Genomic DNA, 15,645 nt, shown 5'->3' with positions numbered 1-15,645 from the left:
GCATGCACAATGTATGGGGTGCTGGGAGGAGTGGCCACCACTTCAAAGACACTATGAGGGCCATCCAAGACACCAGCCAGTGAGCTCCGCAGATGGAGGCCCGAGGAGCCCTGGGTCATGAAGCTGGGAGCCTCAAGTGTCTTTGTACACCAGTGTCCCTCCAATGCCACCACTTGTGTGACATCAAGGAGCGACCCAGCAGACATTCCGAAGCTGGTATAACCCTGAGCTGGGGCTGCAGGGGTTAATGGATTACAGGAGTTGGGGTCACTTGCACACAAGGCTCTGAGCAGGGTGGGGGGGATTGGGCTGGGAGGAGACGGGGATTGAAAGCCAACCAACTGGCCCCAAGCCCCAAAAGCAGCCAACCCAGGAGAAGCCGAGGGAGGTGTATCAAATGGTCCAATCAGAATAGACATCTGAAAGAAACCAATCGTGGTGGGCTGTAAGAACTGGATCGGGAATGGGCCAATCAGAGCAGGCGCAGAGGGCACGCGCGGCACCAATTAGAGTGCTTGCCTCCCGCAAACGCTGACCACCGCCTGGGGTTGGGACGCACAGCGCGGAGAGGGTGGGTATGGGGGAGGGTCCGTCCCACCCTGGGCTGGGAATCTGGGTCTGGAAGCCCCAAAATATCCAGCTGAAAAGGGACCTTGACTGACTGTCTTTTCTAACTTCTGTGTTACACACGGGAAACTGAGGCTTGTGTTGGATAAAAGACTTATTCACAGTGTCACCGGCCCCTCGGGGGACCTCAACCTTCTCAGTAGGATTCACTGAAGGGTCCACCACCCTGACCTCCCTGACTGTCCCAGATCCTCAGCCCCAGGGGGCATCGGGGGTTAGAAGGGGAGGGTGGGCGCAGCACAGCAATGGATGGCGGGGGAATTACCGTTTTGGCGATTGATGACTGGGGCAGCCAACAGGATGGGAGGAGGAAGCAGGAGAAAAGAGGAAAAAGAGACAGAGACAGAGACAGACAGAAGTACAGCGACACAGATGGGAACAACGACAGACACACAGAGACACGCAGAGAGAAAGACAGCCATAAGGAGACAGGAGGGAGTGGGTTAGCATGGGAGAGGAGCGAGGGGAAGGCCAGGGGAGGGAGGGGGAGGGAGGGGGGGGGAGAGGGGGGAGAGAGAGGGAGGGAGGGAGAGAGAGGGGAGGAGAGAGGGGGGGAGAGAGAGAGGGGAGAGAGAGAGAGAGAGAGAGGGAGAGAGGACCCAAGATAGGCAGGAGGCAGAGGTCAGGGTGGAAAGTTAGACACGTCAAAACACAGCAAAGAGAAGACTCGATTAACCGGATTAGGGACATTAATGAACAGCAACCAGAGTGAGACTTGGGGCACGTGGTGGGTGAGGTAACACCAGACAGAAGGACACCCAGGGGTGGATCCCATGGGAAGGGAGACCCTGGAGGGACGGAGGGGGTCCTCAGGACTGGGGATCACAACCCTGGGGGAACCCGAGGGAACTCTTGGGAATGGGGGGTGCCTCGGAGGCCCGGGACTGTGGGCTGGGCAGTGCCAGTGGATGGGGGGGATCCTGAGGAAGGTTTTGTCCCAGGGAGAGGGGCACCCAGAAGAAGGTCTCACCAGTTCCATCCTCGTTCACCATGCCCAGCCCCTCTGCCTTGTTCTGCCTCTCGAAGGCATTGAGGTCGAGGACACTGAGGAAAGAGATGGTTGAGGTGATGAGGGTCTGGTTTCTGTCTTAGCCAGGGCCCGGCAGCCCCCACTGTGGCTGAAGAGCCATGGAGGACCAGCAGTAACGGATCAGAGGGCAAGCGACATCCGAGAGCAGGTGCAAGCTGTGTCCCGGCCACCCCCCTCGCCTTCTGCAGATCTTCCATCCCACCCTTCACCCTGTCTACCCCCTGCCTGGACCCTACCCTCCTCCTGCCCTCCATCTGTGCCCCCACCCCACCCTCTTCCTTCAGCCTCCTCCACCCTGGCCCTGTGAAGAGAGGTAAGTCCAGTATGCAAGCTGAACTCATGAAGAAGCGGAAACACCAGTTAGCAAAACCTACAGAGGGTAGAAAAAAAAATCAGCTGACGGCAAGAAGTGAGGAAAGACAGGAGACAGAGGAGCCACACAGTATAGTTATCCAAGAGTGCCCGAGCACCCTGCTGCGACCCCCTGGAACTGTCGATAACCTCCTGGTTCTGACCGTCGAACCAATATTACTACCCCGCCCCCCCGTTCCTTTTTTGAGACAGGGTCTCCTGGAGCTCAGGCTCTCCTTACAGTCTCTGTAATTCTCCTGCTTTCTGAGCGCTGAGGTCCCAGGCATGCATCATATCTTCCACCCTGCCCTCCACGCTGGAGGAGGAAGCCCGGCTGGCCTTGCACAGCCTAGGTAGGTACTCTGGCACCAAGGTCCAGCGCCAACCTAACTCATCCTCACAAGCTGTGACGTTCTGCCCTCCACCTGGATTCCTCTAGTCAGCTCTCTAGACTTTGCGCTTCTCTGTGTAAGCCTAAGTAAAGCCGGAGTAGCCCAGGGCAGGAGGACACAGCCTCCCCAGTAGGACAGACCTTCAAGACAGACGTGGGGCCCACCTGCATGTCTGCATTAGCGCCTGGATGCTCTGGAAGAATCCCACTTCCTTCTTGTCCTTCAGGTAATCCAGCATTTTCTGCAGTGGAAGCAGCAGGAGATGGGGTGGGGGAGACCTGGGAGCCACTCAGGAGCGCCCATCCACACCCACCCCCGACCCACACCCTTAGCCTTCCTCCCAGGATCCTGTGTGTCTGTTACCTGCTGTACTTCGGCGTTCCCTCCGTTGAGGATGGAGATGCCCAGCTTCAGCGTGGAGGACACCATGGCACCTGTCTCTCCTGGAGGCGGTGGAGATGAGGCAAAGTAAATAAAAAATAAAGTAAAATAACATAAGTGGTGTGCTGAGTCTGAGGGCTCCACCCCCCCCAAATGAAGGGAGGAGATGAAGTATATGCACAGACGTGTGTGTGTGTGTGTGTGTGTGTGTGTGTGTGTGTGTGTGTTTGTGTGTGTGTGACCAAAGGGCGGAAGGGAGAATGAAAGGCAGGCATGTGAGAAGAATTTGCAAGAGCTGGAGTGTGTATGCAGGTCGGAGGCATGCAGAGGTGGCCGGAGCCAGCAGGTCGGCACCCAGGACGATGTGGTGGGTGTGCTCCCAGGGGACGGGGGACTGCCTGGGGTTGGGGGGCACAGACGGCACCTTTGCAGGCACTGATCATCTGCAGTACCATCTCAGCGGCACCCCGGTTATGCAGTCGTGATTGTTGATACAGGAGCCTCTGCTTCTCCATCTCCTTCTCCTGGGGTGGGGTGGGGCGGGTTTCAGTGCTCGGTAGCCCTAGCCTGGGTCCCCAGGACCCCCTCCTCCTCCCTGTCTGTCTCCCCAGCTCCAGCCACACCTGCCACTCTTCATCCCCCAAGGGGCTTACATCCTGCTTATCTCCTGGACCTGGCTCAGGTCCAGGGCCCTCAGGCAGGTCAGTGGCTGGAGCCTAAGCCGTGTGTGAGCATGCACGTGAAAAGCCCACGTTCCTGTGCACCGCTCTCTGAGGGAAACCCGGCATGCCTTCTGCTGGGGAGGGTCGTCAGAACCCGCCTTTTTGCCGCCAAGATGAATCATAAATGCATCCATGTCACAGCATTGTCTCAGACATCTTGAAATACCACTTAATGTCCATCACAACCTCCCATTTACCCCCTGCTACATCTCGCTTCAGACCCAATTACAGATTTGGTTTTGACAAAGGTCTTATAGTGTAGCCCTGTATTGGCCTGGAACTTTTGATGATCCTCCCTCCACTCAGCCTTCCAAGTGCTGTTATTACAACATAAATCACTATGCTTTTGAATTTCATTTTTAAATAAAAATTTAAAAGATATTTATTTTCTGTGTATGTGTAATGCATGGAGTACCCACAGAGTCCAGAAGAGGGCATAAGATTCCCCTGGAACTGGAATTACAGTAGCTTGTGAGCTGCCATGTGAGTGTTAGGAACTGAACTCAGGGCCTCTGGAAGATCAGCAAGTGCTCTTAACCACTGAGCCATCTGTCCAGCTCTAAATAGCTTCCCCCCTCCTTTCTTAAAGCCATTATTCTAGGTAGGGCTGGAACTCATGATTCTTCTGACTCATCCTCCCGAATGCTGGGATCACAGGTGTTGGATACCGTGGGTGGCTGTTGGTTGCTCTTATCCTGCTTAGCTAGTTTCTTCTCTGAGATCCCTCTCTGATACTCTCCCACCAAGCTGGGGAGACACTGTGTTTGGGCTGCTGTATACCGCAACCCCCCAGTTGGCCACATCCCAGGCCCACCCTCTACCCATTCCTCCCTACACCACTGTGAATATCCTGTATCGTTAATGTTTGGCTCCTGTGTCTTTCACCCTGAGGTCTAACTTTGTTGCCACTGTGTGCCCAGGTATAGCTCTCTGGTCACAGGTTGGATGAACGGGAATCAAGAGTTCCCAACCCTTCCTCCAGGATCCCCCATCCCACCTACCTCAAAGGACACTTCCGATCCCTCCTCTTCACCTTCTTCGCCATTTTCCCCGCCCTCCTCCAGGTGGCAACTCTGTGAAGCAGCATCAGCTGATGGTGAGCGTGAGCAAAGGGGGTGCCTGCCCCCCACTGGCCCTCTCAGTGCTGGGGTGGGGGCAGCACTGCATCCAGGGAGAAGGTAACACTCCCCAGAGCAGAGGCAGGGCTCACCTTTGCCATGATGTCGGCATATGCCATGTACAGGTAATCCTCATCCAGTTTGCTGCGGAAGGAAGCAGGGAGACAGACCCAGTGGCGACACCTCCCAACTGTTTTCTTTCCTTTTCTTTTTTTTTTTCAAGACAGGGCCTCTCCATGTAGCTTTGGAGCCTGTCCTGGAGCTCACTCTGTAGCCCAGGCTGGCCGTGAACTCACAGAGCTCTGCCTGCCTCTGCCTCTTCCTTTCCTTTTCTTAATTGAGATAAGGTCTCATGTAGCCCAGACTAGCCTCAAACTCAACATGTAGTTGAAATGACCCCGAGCTTCTCACCATGGCACCTGTACCTTCTGAGTCCTGGGGTCCCACGTGTGCACCACCATGCCTGGTTTTCATGGTGCTGGGAAATTGATCTACCAACTGAACTACACCCCCAGCCTTTTGTTTTGTTTGTGGCAGATTCTGGAAATGTAGCCAGGCTGGCCTTCAATGCTTTTGCCTTATTTTTCTGAGTTCTGGGATTACATGTGGGTAGCACCATGCTCAGCTTGAGGCCACCCATTCCATATCTATTACTTTAGAAAGCCGGCAGGTGTTCTCCATATATGAACTGACTTCCTTCACAGTGGTCCTATCGGGTAGATACATTACCAGTCCCATTTTACAGATATGGAAACTGAGTCACAAAAAGTCTTGATTGGCCAAGGTTGCACAGCTTGCACGGGGATTCAGCCTACATAAACTAACTTTAGAGCCACGAGTCTCCCACAGATGGGAAACAAGACACTCGGCTTCCCTATGTCCCTTGCGGCTATGATAGGTGCATGTCAGAATCTTGACCCATGAGCTATGTGCACAAGCTTACCAGGGAGAAAATGGTTAAAGGTCTTGCTGGGGGCGGGGAGAGGGAAGGCTCTCCCTTCCTCCTGCCTGGCATGTGGTCACCATGTAACATGTGACAGCCTCTGCTACCCACTCCCACTCCATGCTACCCATTCCCAGCCATGATGGACCAAAGTCCATTGAAACTAGAAACCAAAATAAATTGTTCGAAATGGTATTCAGATGGATCCCAAGCTTGCAATCCTAGTACTCAGGAGGCTGAAGCAAGACAATCATCAGATTCACAGTGAGACTGTCTCAAAAAGAACAAAACCAAGCCGGGCAGTGGTGGCGCACACCTTTAATCCCAGCACTCTGGAGGCAGAGGCGGGAGGATCTCTGTGAGTTCCAGGCCAGCCTGGTCTACAGAGCGAGTTCCAGATGGGATACACAGTGAGACCTTGTCTCAAGGCGGGGGGGGGCAGTGGGACAGGAAAACAGCAAATACTCTAGGCCTTTCGGGTCATAAGAGTCTTTCGGCCTGTGAGAGCAGACATGAAGTATGCATGAACGGGTGTGGTTATGGTCCACAAAACGTCCTTCAAAAAACAAGAGCAAACCAAGAAATAAATCTCTCCTCCTCTTAAGCTGTTTCTGTCAAGTACGATGTTTGCAGTGACATGCAAGAAACTCATAGACCATAAGACTCAAGCTAAGACTGACAGCACAGAAAATTAGAAAGAGTGGGGGTCCTTGTCTGTCACCCTGTGCAGCCCCTGCCTGTCTGCTTTGTTTCAGCTCTGGGGGTTGAACCCAGGGCCTTGTGCATGTCAAGCAAGCATGCTACTGTTAATCTACACCTCCAGCCCAGATGTGGTTTATGTAAGACACGTTCTTCTAACAAACCCATGTGGTATCTCCCGTGGGCCTCTCAGACAAGATGTTCAGCCTGTGCAATTGTAGACAGTAGTTGTATACTGTATACGATGTGAGGCTAAAAGGTCCGATGATTGGGGGCCAGTAAGATGGTTCAGAGGGTGAAGGAGCTTGCTGCCAAGGAAGGCTGAGTTTGATTACTTGGACCCACACATGGTGGAAGAAAAGAAGAAGCTCCTTCAAGTTGTCCTCTGACCTCCACATGAGCACCGTGCACATATATGCGTATATGCACACACAATGAATGAATCAATCTAATTCTAAAAACTGAAGGTCGGCTGCTGTTGGTTTGTTGTTACAGATCTGGGGGTGTCTCCGGCAGGGAGGAGTCCTCACCTCTTCTCAGTCAGAGCAGTGCGGCTGAAGTGGAGGACCAGCTGGTGTAGGGGGTCCGGCTTCTTCTCTTCCACTTCTTCCTCCTCTTCCTCCTGCTCCCCAGCTTTCTGGAGGGATCGGGTGAGGGCTGGAGGGTGGCTTTGGGGGTCCCCTTCAGTCTCCTCCCATAGCCTTGCTGGACTAGATTTTTCTCTCTTTTCCCAAATTAAGCCTAAGGGGTCTCATTTCTTTTCTTTTCTTTTTTCTTTTTTTTTTTTTAAATGTGCATTGGTGTTTTGCCTGCATGTATGTCTATTCAAGGATGCCAGATCCCCTGGAACTGGAGTTACAGACATGTGTGAGCTGCCACGTGGGTGCTGGGAATTGAACCTGGGTCCTTTGGAAGAAGGACCAGTGCTCTTAACTGCTGAGCCATCTCTCCAGCCCCCAGGGTTTTCTATATTGAGGTTCCCCTAGCCCCACCCAGCCCTGTCCCACATCCCCAGGCAGTCCCCAGCTCACTGATAGGTCATCTATCATGCGGTCCTCAAAACTGTGGTCTTCAGTCAGGATCCAGGAGGCCTTGTAGCTCTCCAAGAACATGTTACATGCTCGGTGCCTGTAAAGGCAAAGGTCTCCAGGCCACTGAGTCTCCCCCACGCCCCTCACATCTACCATCCTCAGCCTTATTGGCACTCCATCCTCCCGACCCCCCTTCCTTTCTCCGGGTTCCTGGCGCTCTCCTCCCTGGAGGCCTTACGTGGGCAGGTTGTACAGGGGTGTCATGCGGAAGCAGGCTACCACTGCCCTCCGGCGCTGCTTGGACAAGAGTTTATGCCACACCGCCTTCTTGGACTTGTAAGGATGCTCCGTCTGGAGGGTGGGACAGTATGTCATGTCCTCGGATCATGGCACTGGCCCAGGTCCCACCCAACCCTGAGTGGAAGCTGCCCATGTGTGCTTAAGTCTACGCAGAGTGGAGCAGGGTCAACGGAACACGTGGGCTCCTCCACCGACAGACCCAAGGCTTCTTCAGGAGGTCCCAGCCTAGCCCCAATGCTTGGTCACACTTGTCCCCAGACCCACCCATCTCCTCTTACACACAAGGCTCCATTCCTAGTCCCGCCCATCACCAGCAGGCCCCGCCCACAGTCCGAAGACCAGGCCCCGCCCAACAGACTCAGCCACAAAAGGCGCCCACCTGGTCCAGGTGATAGAGCACAGCGGACACTTCCTGGACTCGACGCACAATTTTCTCGGGGTCATCGGCATCTTCCTCACGACCTGGGACGCCGCGGTACAGTGCCATCTGCCAGCGAAGAGATGGGGAGCCTTCGACCTGCGGGGAATAAGGACGCTCGCGTGAAGGCACCTCCCTGGCTGGCTGCCCGAGAACCAAGGTCCCTCCTGTCTTCAGAGCTGGCAAGATGGATGAATGGGTCAGGGCCCTCGCTGCCAAGCCTGAAGTTCTGAGTTCAATCCCTGGGACCCACGTGGCAGGAGAGAATTGATTCCTGCAAGTTGTCCTCTGACTTCTACATGCTTGCCAAGACACACACTAAATACATAAATGTAATTTAAAACAACAACAAAAAAAAGGTCCCTCTTCCAGGCCTGGTACTTCACACACCTCCTGTAAAGGACATACCTTTCCCTGAAGGTTGAGGTTGTTTTGAAGGAATTCACGGACCTCCTCATCTGTGTCTTTCTGGGAAGACAAGGCCCACGGGGTCACTCTGGAGGCCTCACCCTCTCCATAACCCATAGCCCTCCCGCTTCTGACACCCAGGACCTGAGGGGTATGACTTGGGAAAAACCAGAAGAACATGACTGTGGGCCATGGACAGATGTCTAGGGAGAGCCACAGGCTTGAAGGGACAGAAGGGATTAGTGAGCCTAGGGTGTGTGTGACAGGGCACACCATTAAAAATCAAACAGCAGGGACTTTTCAGGGGCGAGTAGGATGGGGAGTTCTGGAGGGTCGGGGAGGTGATGGGTGGAGGGGGCTGTGAGGGAAACTGGCAAGGTCAGCAGAGGTTATAGGAAGTTGGGAAGGTCAATCAAACATCTGGCTACACAGGGCCACACGAAGAGTTAGCTGGGTGAAGAGGGACCTCAAGGCTCAAAGTGAGGGCCGTGGGGGCTCTGGAGGACTCTGTAGGGTCCTAGGGTCCTAGGGTCAGGGGGGATACTGGGAGGGGCTGGGCAAGGAGGGTAAGGTTGAGAACGGCCTCTGGAGTCCCAGGAAAGGGGTCGCTGCAATTCATGGGACAATTCAAGCACCCTCAGGACCCTAGCAGGGTAGGAAGCTGTCCAGTGCTTAGAGGGGTCTTGGGGCAGAATCCTAGAGGGCTTCTTAGGGGTGCTGAGGCTGAAAGGAAGTATTATCTTGCCATTCTATGTATGGGAGATGTGGGCCTTATGGAGGTGTTTTGGGGTCCCAGCTGGATTAAGAAGTTCTAAGAGCTGGGTTAGTTGATCCTTAGGACCCTTTGGAACCTCAGAGGTTGGGAATGGTGGTTCTGGGGAAGGGGACATTAGGGATTCTGGGAGGCAGTGCTTTGAATCATAAAGGTTCACTGGGTGTCGGCAGAGACCTGAAGACAAAAGGAGGTGAGCCAGGGGTCCCATGGGGTCACAGACCTTCAGTCATGAGGGCATGTGGGGAGTTATAAGGAGTTCAGTGAGTCTCGGGGGATTTGGGGGGCATCTTGATGGAGAGTTCAGAGACTCCCGGTCTTGGGGAGATCAGGGTCTCAGTGGTTATAACATGGCTGTGGGGGAGAGGCCAGTGGGTCCTGACAGAGCTTATTGGAGCTTATTCTCTGGTTGCATTTGAGAGTTAAAATGTGTCCTTGGCATCCTGGGGCAAGGCTCAGAGCATCCTAGAGGGTGTGGTAAAAGTTTGGGGTCCTGCAGGGCTTTGGGGAGCCCTACAGTAGGATTCTGAGAAGCTCCTTGGTTTCTAGGGGTTCACTGGGGTCCTAGGGTCAGGGCGGGGTGCTGGGAGGGGCTGAGCAAGCACCAGGGCATAGCGGGCCTTGGCCAACACAATGAGGTCCTGGTCGGTGGGAGCACACATGTTTAGTCCGATTGGCAACATCTTCTTGAGTGTGGCCACGATCAAAGATGTCTGCACCGAGTACCGGTCCCCCCGGCGCTTCTTCTTGGTGCGTTCCTGGTCCGAGCCACCTGACTGTGGGGACAAAGGGCTCAGTGCTTGTCCAAGTCCCCACCCCTCTGCCCCAGCCCCAACCTACAGCCATTTTACACAACCCGGCTCCTAACCTGTATGGCCAGCAACCCTCCCTAACATCAGAGTACATGTTTATTTCCATCCTGACCTCACTCACCTTGTGCCAGAGCCCTGACCATTACCTCCTCACCCCATCCGGAGCCTGTGTTCCCCACTTCTAGCTAGATCCCTTGTATGTCTCCCCAAGTTTTCAAGCTCTGGTGATCCTCTCTAAGAAAATTCCAGAGTCCCGTGTCTACCATGCTCTACCCCACACTTCACACTGCCCCAAACCAAGTTTCCAAGAATAAAACAAAGATGTGGGCCCACAAAGAGGCCCAAGAGACAAGATAAGTTGGAAGAAAGGGGGAGACATCAGAAGACTGAGGCAGACAAGGACACAAAAAGACAGACAATGCAAGAGAGATCTGGAAAGATCTGGGAGCCAACACACAGAACACAGAGTCCCACAGCCACGTTCTGGAGTCTCAGGTGCAGACCCCTTCCTGGCCAAGGCCACTCCAGTCATGCCAACAAGAAGTCCCAGTGGCGAGCTGCGGCCAGAGCCCCATCCATGGCAATGCTGAGCATGGCCCAAGTGACAGACACTGCCCATGTCCCCACATGCAGCATTTAGGAGTCTTTAAAGAGCCCTGGGCCTGGGGCCATCAGAGGCTCGAAAAGATGACATTTGGTGAGAGTCACACAGCTCACGACCATCACTGGGTTCTACCCATGTCTATTGGATTCCAGAGTCCAAAACATACACCTGTGCACAGCCAGGGCTACCCCCCAACCATGCAGCTGTCCCATTCCACACCCCTAGAACTCAGCCCACGATGCATGTTGATTTTTTTTTTTTTTTTTTTTTTTTTTGGTAACAAAACCAAAAAAAAAAAAAAAAAAAAAAAAAAAAGAAAGAAAGAAAGAAAGGAAGGAAGAAAGAAAGAAAGAAAAGAAAAACCACCAAAACCAGGAAAGAAATAATTCCACAACTCGTCCAAACTTGTCAAAGCTGAGAGTGGGGAAGGAGCGGGCGGTAGGGGAGGAAGGGGGTAGGGGAGGAAGGGGGGCGGAGGCCAGGAGCCGAGGACAGACGGTAGGGACAGGAACACGGGGTGTGAGAGGGTGGGGCTTTGGTGGGAAAAGGAATTAGCCGAAATCCATGCAGAAGGTTCCAGATGTGGCGCTGACCTGCACGTCTCCCGCCTGCTCCAACGGGTTGCACACAGAGACAAGAAGGGTTACCCCAGCCCGACAGAGCGCCCCAGACCCAATTCCAAGCCAGCAGGACCCTGGCTCCTCTGCCGCCCGCCTCCCCGCCACCCACCCCACCCTTTAGTTGAGAATGTCCAGACCTTGACTTGGGGGGTGCTGTTCTTTGTGACCCCCGAAGAGGGCAGTTGTGAAAAGAGAGAAAAGAAAGGAAGGGTGTGGAGTAATGGGGAGCGAAGGAAAGACATGGGAGAGAGGAGAAATGGGAAGAGATGGGGGTGGGGAGGGAAGGGGCGAGGAAACAGAGGCCGCAGACGGTAAGAAGATGGGGGAGGGATGGAAGAGGGGAGGGGAGAGAGGAGGGGAGAGTATAGGGAGGCAGAGGAAGAGGAGGGAAGAAAGAAATGAGGAAGATGGGGAGATGGAGGAGAATGGAGGTAAAGAAAGGGGAGTCGGGGAAGAGGAGGATGGCAGGAGGAGGAGGGTGATAGGAAAAGGCGTGTGATGGGAGGGAAGGGACCTGAGGAGGGTGCGGGGAAGAGTGTAAGGGGGAGGGAAGAAGTGTGCCCTGAGAGCTAAAGGGGGGGTACTACGGGAACAGGAGAGGACTGGGTCAGGAGGGGCCGCAGAGCTCCCCCCACCTCCCCCCACCCCCACCCCCATCCGGTCCTCAGGTCTGCCGAGCGCTCACCTTGGCCATTTTGCTCTTATTGTCTGCAGTCAGGAAGGACATGTTGTTGATCTCATTCTGGACCACAAAGTTCTGTTCCTCACGCTTAAAGTTCTGGTGGGAGAAGCAGCGTGGGGCTCAGACTCCGAGACTGGGAGAAGGCGCCGCCCGTGGGCATCAGCTTCTGGGCTTACGGAGAGGACAGTGATGGGGCGGGGACTTGAGGCGTGGGTCGGGGCTCGCACTTGGATGGGGACTCACGTGGGACTTGGACCAGTAGATGAAGATTTCGCCCACCATCCTGAACAGCTCCTCCGCGTTGGGATTGGGCTCTGTCAGCCAGTGCGCCCTGAGGTCCAGGAGGGAGTGGGTAAGATGTGCAGGGATCCCCAGGGAAAAGGTTCACCCAGAGGGACATTCGATGGGGTGGAAGGTAGTGGTGGGGTGTTTTAAGGGGTCAGTTCAGTGAAAAATTAAAATTTCAGACTTTTTCTTTTCTTTTTTCTTTTTCTTTTTTTTTTTTTCTTTTTGGTGACAGGATCTCACTTTGAAGTCCCGGTTGGCCTGGGGCTCATTATGTAGTCTAGGTTTGCCTCAAAATCACAAAGATCTGCCTCCTGAGTACTGGGATTAAGGGTTTATACGACCATGTCCTGCCAGCTTTTTTTTTTTTTTTTTTTTTTTTTTTAATTCAGTCCAGGAGGATTTGGAACTCACAGCAATCCTTCTGCCTCAGCTACTTGAGGCATATACCACCATACCTAGCTTGGAAATTTCTGTTTAATTTTCTAACCACTATGAACTGTAGCTAACAGATGCTGTGGATGAGACGATACATGTATCTGTTGCAGCATATTGCTGTTTCTTTCTTTCTTTCTTTCTTTTTTAAGACAAGCTTTATTTTGTTGTGTGTATAGTGAACAAGCTGTATGTCCAGTATTAGGGGAAGGATAGAGCATCCTTGTACAGATGGGCATGGTAGCACACCTGTATTCCCAGCTTCAGGAGGCTGAGCCCTGAGTTTGAGGCCAGCCTGGGGGGGGGCGGGGGCGGGGAGGGGTAGATAGCGTGTTGTCCAAGCCAGGCTGGACAACAGAGAGAGAACCTTTAGGAAGGAGCATGGCACACATCTGCTGCGTGGCCAGCACTGTTGGCTGGCTGGTGTGACAATTGTCACAGCTTCTTTAGTTAGTAGATCTGTATTCTGCTCAGCACCCTCTCTTCCCTGTGTTAACCAGAATTCCACCCCCAAAGCCCAATTCTCTTCTAAGCCTAAAGATTTAAAAAAAAAGTGGGAGAGGTAGAGGAGAGAGAGGTCAGATGAGCTGGTAAAGCCTTTTGCTGTGACCCAAAGGAGATTGTGACAGCAGAATGTTCTGGGGGTGTAAGGGCCCACTCTGCTTAGACAAAAAGGAGCAAAACCCGATAGAACCAAGCTAGAAGTGGAGGTTTCCGTTAGATAAAATTTTGTGTCTAAATCTGAAGGTTTCTAGGTCCAGAGTGAGTCACTGGATATTAGCATAATTTTGCTTACAAAATGTATGGCTGAACTTGGAAGGTGGAGTCAGGAGAGGTTGCCGTGAGTTTGCCAGTCTAGCATGTTCTCATTCTGACTACAGAGTGAGACTCTATCTCAAAAACAAACAAAAACCAAACAAAACAGCAGCAACAACAAATAACTTATAGCGGATTGAGTAGTGATGGATCACAGTTCAAGTGCAGTCCAAATCTGGAATGACACTTAGAAAGAATGCACACCACCACTTCCCATTTCTGCCCCCTGGCAGATATAGAGTCCAAGGCAACCTTACAGTCTTTTCCAGTCCAAATGGATTTTTGGCATTCAAGTGATCTAACTAGTGCTTTTGGTTTTTAGGAAGATGTTAGTTGCCCACTGGCTGATATCTACGCACATCTTTTTGTTAAGACCTATCTGTGTTCTTGGGGGATTATTAGGCTAACCAGATGCCATCTATGCTCCTTTCTTCTCTCTACAGAGGAAAGCCTGGCCATTGGGCTTTGCTACATAAGCCAGGCACTTAGTTTTACACACAGATAGACACAGTCCTGGAACGGGGGATAGTAGTCTCCCTGTAGTGGATGCTGTAACTCTCATGGGGTAAAGGAACAGAGGGGACAAACCCAGGAAGGCTGTGTGTGTGTGTGTGTGTGTGTGTGTGTGTGTGTACACGTGTACGCACACACATAGACACTTGCCACCGTGCACATGAAGTCAGGGGACCACTCAAGTGCTGGTCCTTGCTACCTTGCTTGAGACAGTCTCTCTGTTGTCCACCATGGCAGGCTCCAGGCTTCCAGACACTGTCCCATCTCCACCTCCCATCTCACCACAGGAGCACAGGGATTACAGATGTGTGCTGCTGTGTCCGCTTTACACAGATTCTGGGGTTCAAACTCAGGACCTACCACTTTACCCACTCGGCATCCCCCCATCTCAGAGGGAGGGAGGGAGGGAGGGAGGGAAGGAGGGAGGGAGGGAGGGGTGGACAGAGCTGGCTGGGGCTGGAAGAGTCCGCAGCAGCTGAGGAAGCCTGAGACAGGACGGGGCCTTGCTGACCTGTTGTTGTCCACGTAGCGGATGAGCAGTGGGTAGAGGGCGTACAGGTCACGGCAGAGCACGGAGAACTCGTCCCGCACTAGGAGCTCACCCTCCTCAGCCTCTGCCTTGGCCTCCAGGCGCAGCTGCTCCTCCTCAGCCACCACCTTGCCTGCGCGCTTACGCAGTCGCCCGATGGTAGGGATGAAGTGGGAGCGCAGGAGCTCCGGCCTGGCCCGGCTCACAATGGGCTGGGCGAACACTGCAGGAGGGCGGGTGTCACCCACACCTGACTTCCGACCTCCGCCATAGCTCCCGACCCTCGTTCCCCACCCACTCCCTCTCGGAGCCCACTATTCCAGGGGCCCCACTCCGGGGGGGGGACACCCACACCGCTCCCGGGGGGCACCCACACCGCTCCCGGGGGGCACCCACACCGCTCCCGGGGGGCACCCACACCGCTCCCGGGGGGACACCCACCAGCCAGCCGCTTCATCCACGAGGCCTCATCGATGCCCAGGTTGTTGACGATGATTCGAAGGATGTTCCCCAGCAGGGAGTTGAGGTGGTCCGAGGTGACTGCCGTGCAGGGTGGGGGAGCCCCTGCAGGCAGGGCTGGTGGGGGTGCCTCAGGCCCCCGCTCCCACCAGCGGGGCAGGTAGCTGCACAGCATAGGCAATGTGATCTCGATGACGTGTGGCATCTCCGTGTAGCGTGCCCCGGACTCGGCAAGCCCCCCGATTTCTGCCATGAGCCGCTCTAGCACTGGGATGTCAGGACACATCTCCTCCACACTGTTGGGGAGCCCCAGGACTGGGGTGCAGGGATAGGTCAGGGTATGCCAACTGTCACTCCCAGACCTGCCGCTCTGCAACCCGCCTGACACCAGTGAGTCACCCTGTATCTGAAAGGGTCCCCAAGACCCCATCCCTCCAATCTCACCCTCGGGGTTCTTTTCACAACTCTCCCACTGAAACCCACTGGCCCCCAAGTACTTTATACCCCAAACCTGATTCACCCCTGAAGTCACAATCAGATGCAAGATTTGGCCCCAATCCAAAAATGCACTCCTGGCGTGGAACTTGTTTACTGTGTAGATCAGGCTGGCCTTGAACTCACTATATAGAACAGGCTGGCTTTGCCTCTGCCTTCTGAGGACTGGGAGTAAGGGCGTGTGCCACCATGCCTGGAATGAT

The 15,645-nt window shown here is 54.0% G+C and overlaps 1 protein-coding gene across 6 annotated transcripts in view; it reads right to left on the bottom strand.

The window, feature by feature from the left end:
* Ryr1 (ryanodine receptor 1) overlaps positions 1 to 15,645 on the bottom strand; it is a 121,632-nt gene that overhangs the window by 33,811 nt on the left and 72,176 nt on the right. For 3 of the 6 annotated variants that reach the window (XM_037199577.1, XM_037199566.1, XM_037199568.1), the window contains 18 exons: positions 14,930 to 15,262; positions 14,471 to 14,711; positions 12,154 to 12,241; positions 11,914 to 12,006; positions 11,202 to 11,216; positions 9,798 to 9,968; positions 8,421 to 8,480; positions 7,974 to 8,111; positions 7,533 to 7,645; positions 7,295 to 7,391; positions 6,794 to 6,900; positions 4,714 to 4,765; positions 4,505 to 4,576; positions 3,206 to 3,305; positions 2,764 to 2,843; positions 2,565 to 2,641; positions 1,598 to 1,671; positions 893 to 910 (listed from right to left, as the gene is read on the bottom strand). In XM_037199577.1, coding sequence (XP_037055472.1) covers positions 893 to 910; positions 1,598 to 1,671; positions 2,565 to 2,641; positions 2,764 to 2,843; positions 3,206 to 3,305; positions 4,505 to 4,576; positions 4,714 to 4,765; positions 6,794 to 6,900; positions 7,295 to 7,391; positions 7,533 to 7,645; positions 7,974 to 8,111; positions 8,421 to 8,480; positions 9,798 to 9,968; positions 11,202 to 11,216; positions 11,914 to 12,006; positions 12,154 to 12,241; positions 14,471 to 14,711; positions 14,930 to 15,262 — 1,929 coding nt within the window. The remainder of the gene's footprint in view (positions 1 to 892; positions 911 to 1,597; positions 1,672 to 2,564; positions 2,642 to 2,763; positions 2,844 to 3,205; positions 3,306 to 4,504; positions 4,577 to 4,713; positions 4,766 to 6,793; positions 6,901 to 7,294; positions 7,392 to 7,532; positions 7,646 to 7,973; positions 8,112 to 8,420; positions 8,481 to 9,797; positions 9,969 to 11,201; positions 11,217 to 11,913; positions 12,007 to 12,153; positions 12,242 to 14,470; positions 14,712 to 14,929; positions 15,263 to 15,645) is intronic. The other 3 variants (XM_037199573.1, XM_028859537.2, XM_028859538.2) reach the window with 3 other exon arrangements.

This window comes from Peromyscus leucopus, chromosome 1 (assembly GCF_004664715.2).
Source record: "Peromyscus leucopus breed LL Stock chromosome 1, UCI_PerLeu_2.1, whole genome shotgun sequence".
Taxonomy (NCBI): domain Eukaryota; kingdom Metazoa; phylum Chordata; class Mammalia; order Rodentia; family Cricetidae; genus Peromyscus; species Peromyscus leucopus.
This window is presented reverse-complemented; position numbering and strand designations above follow the sequence as displayed.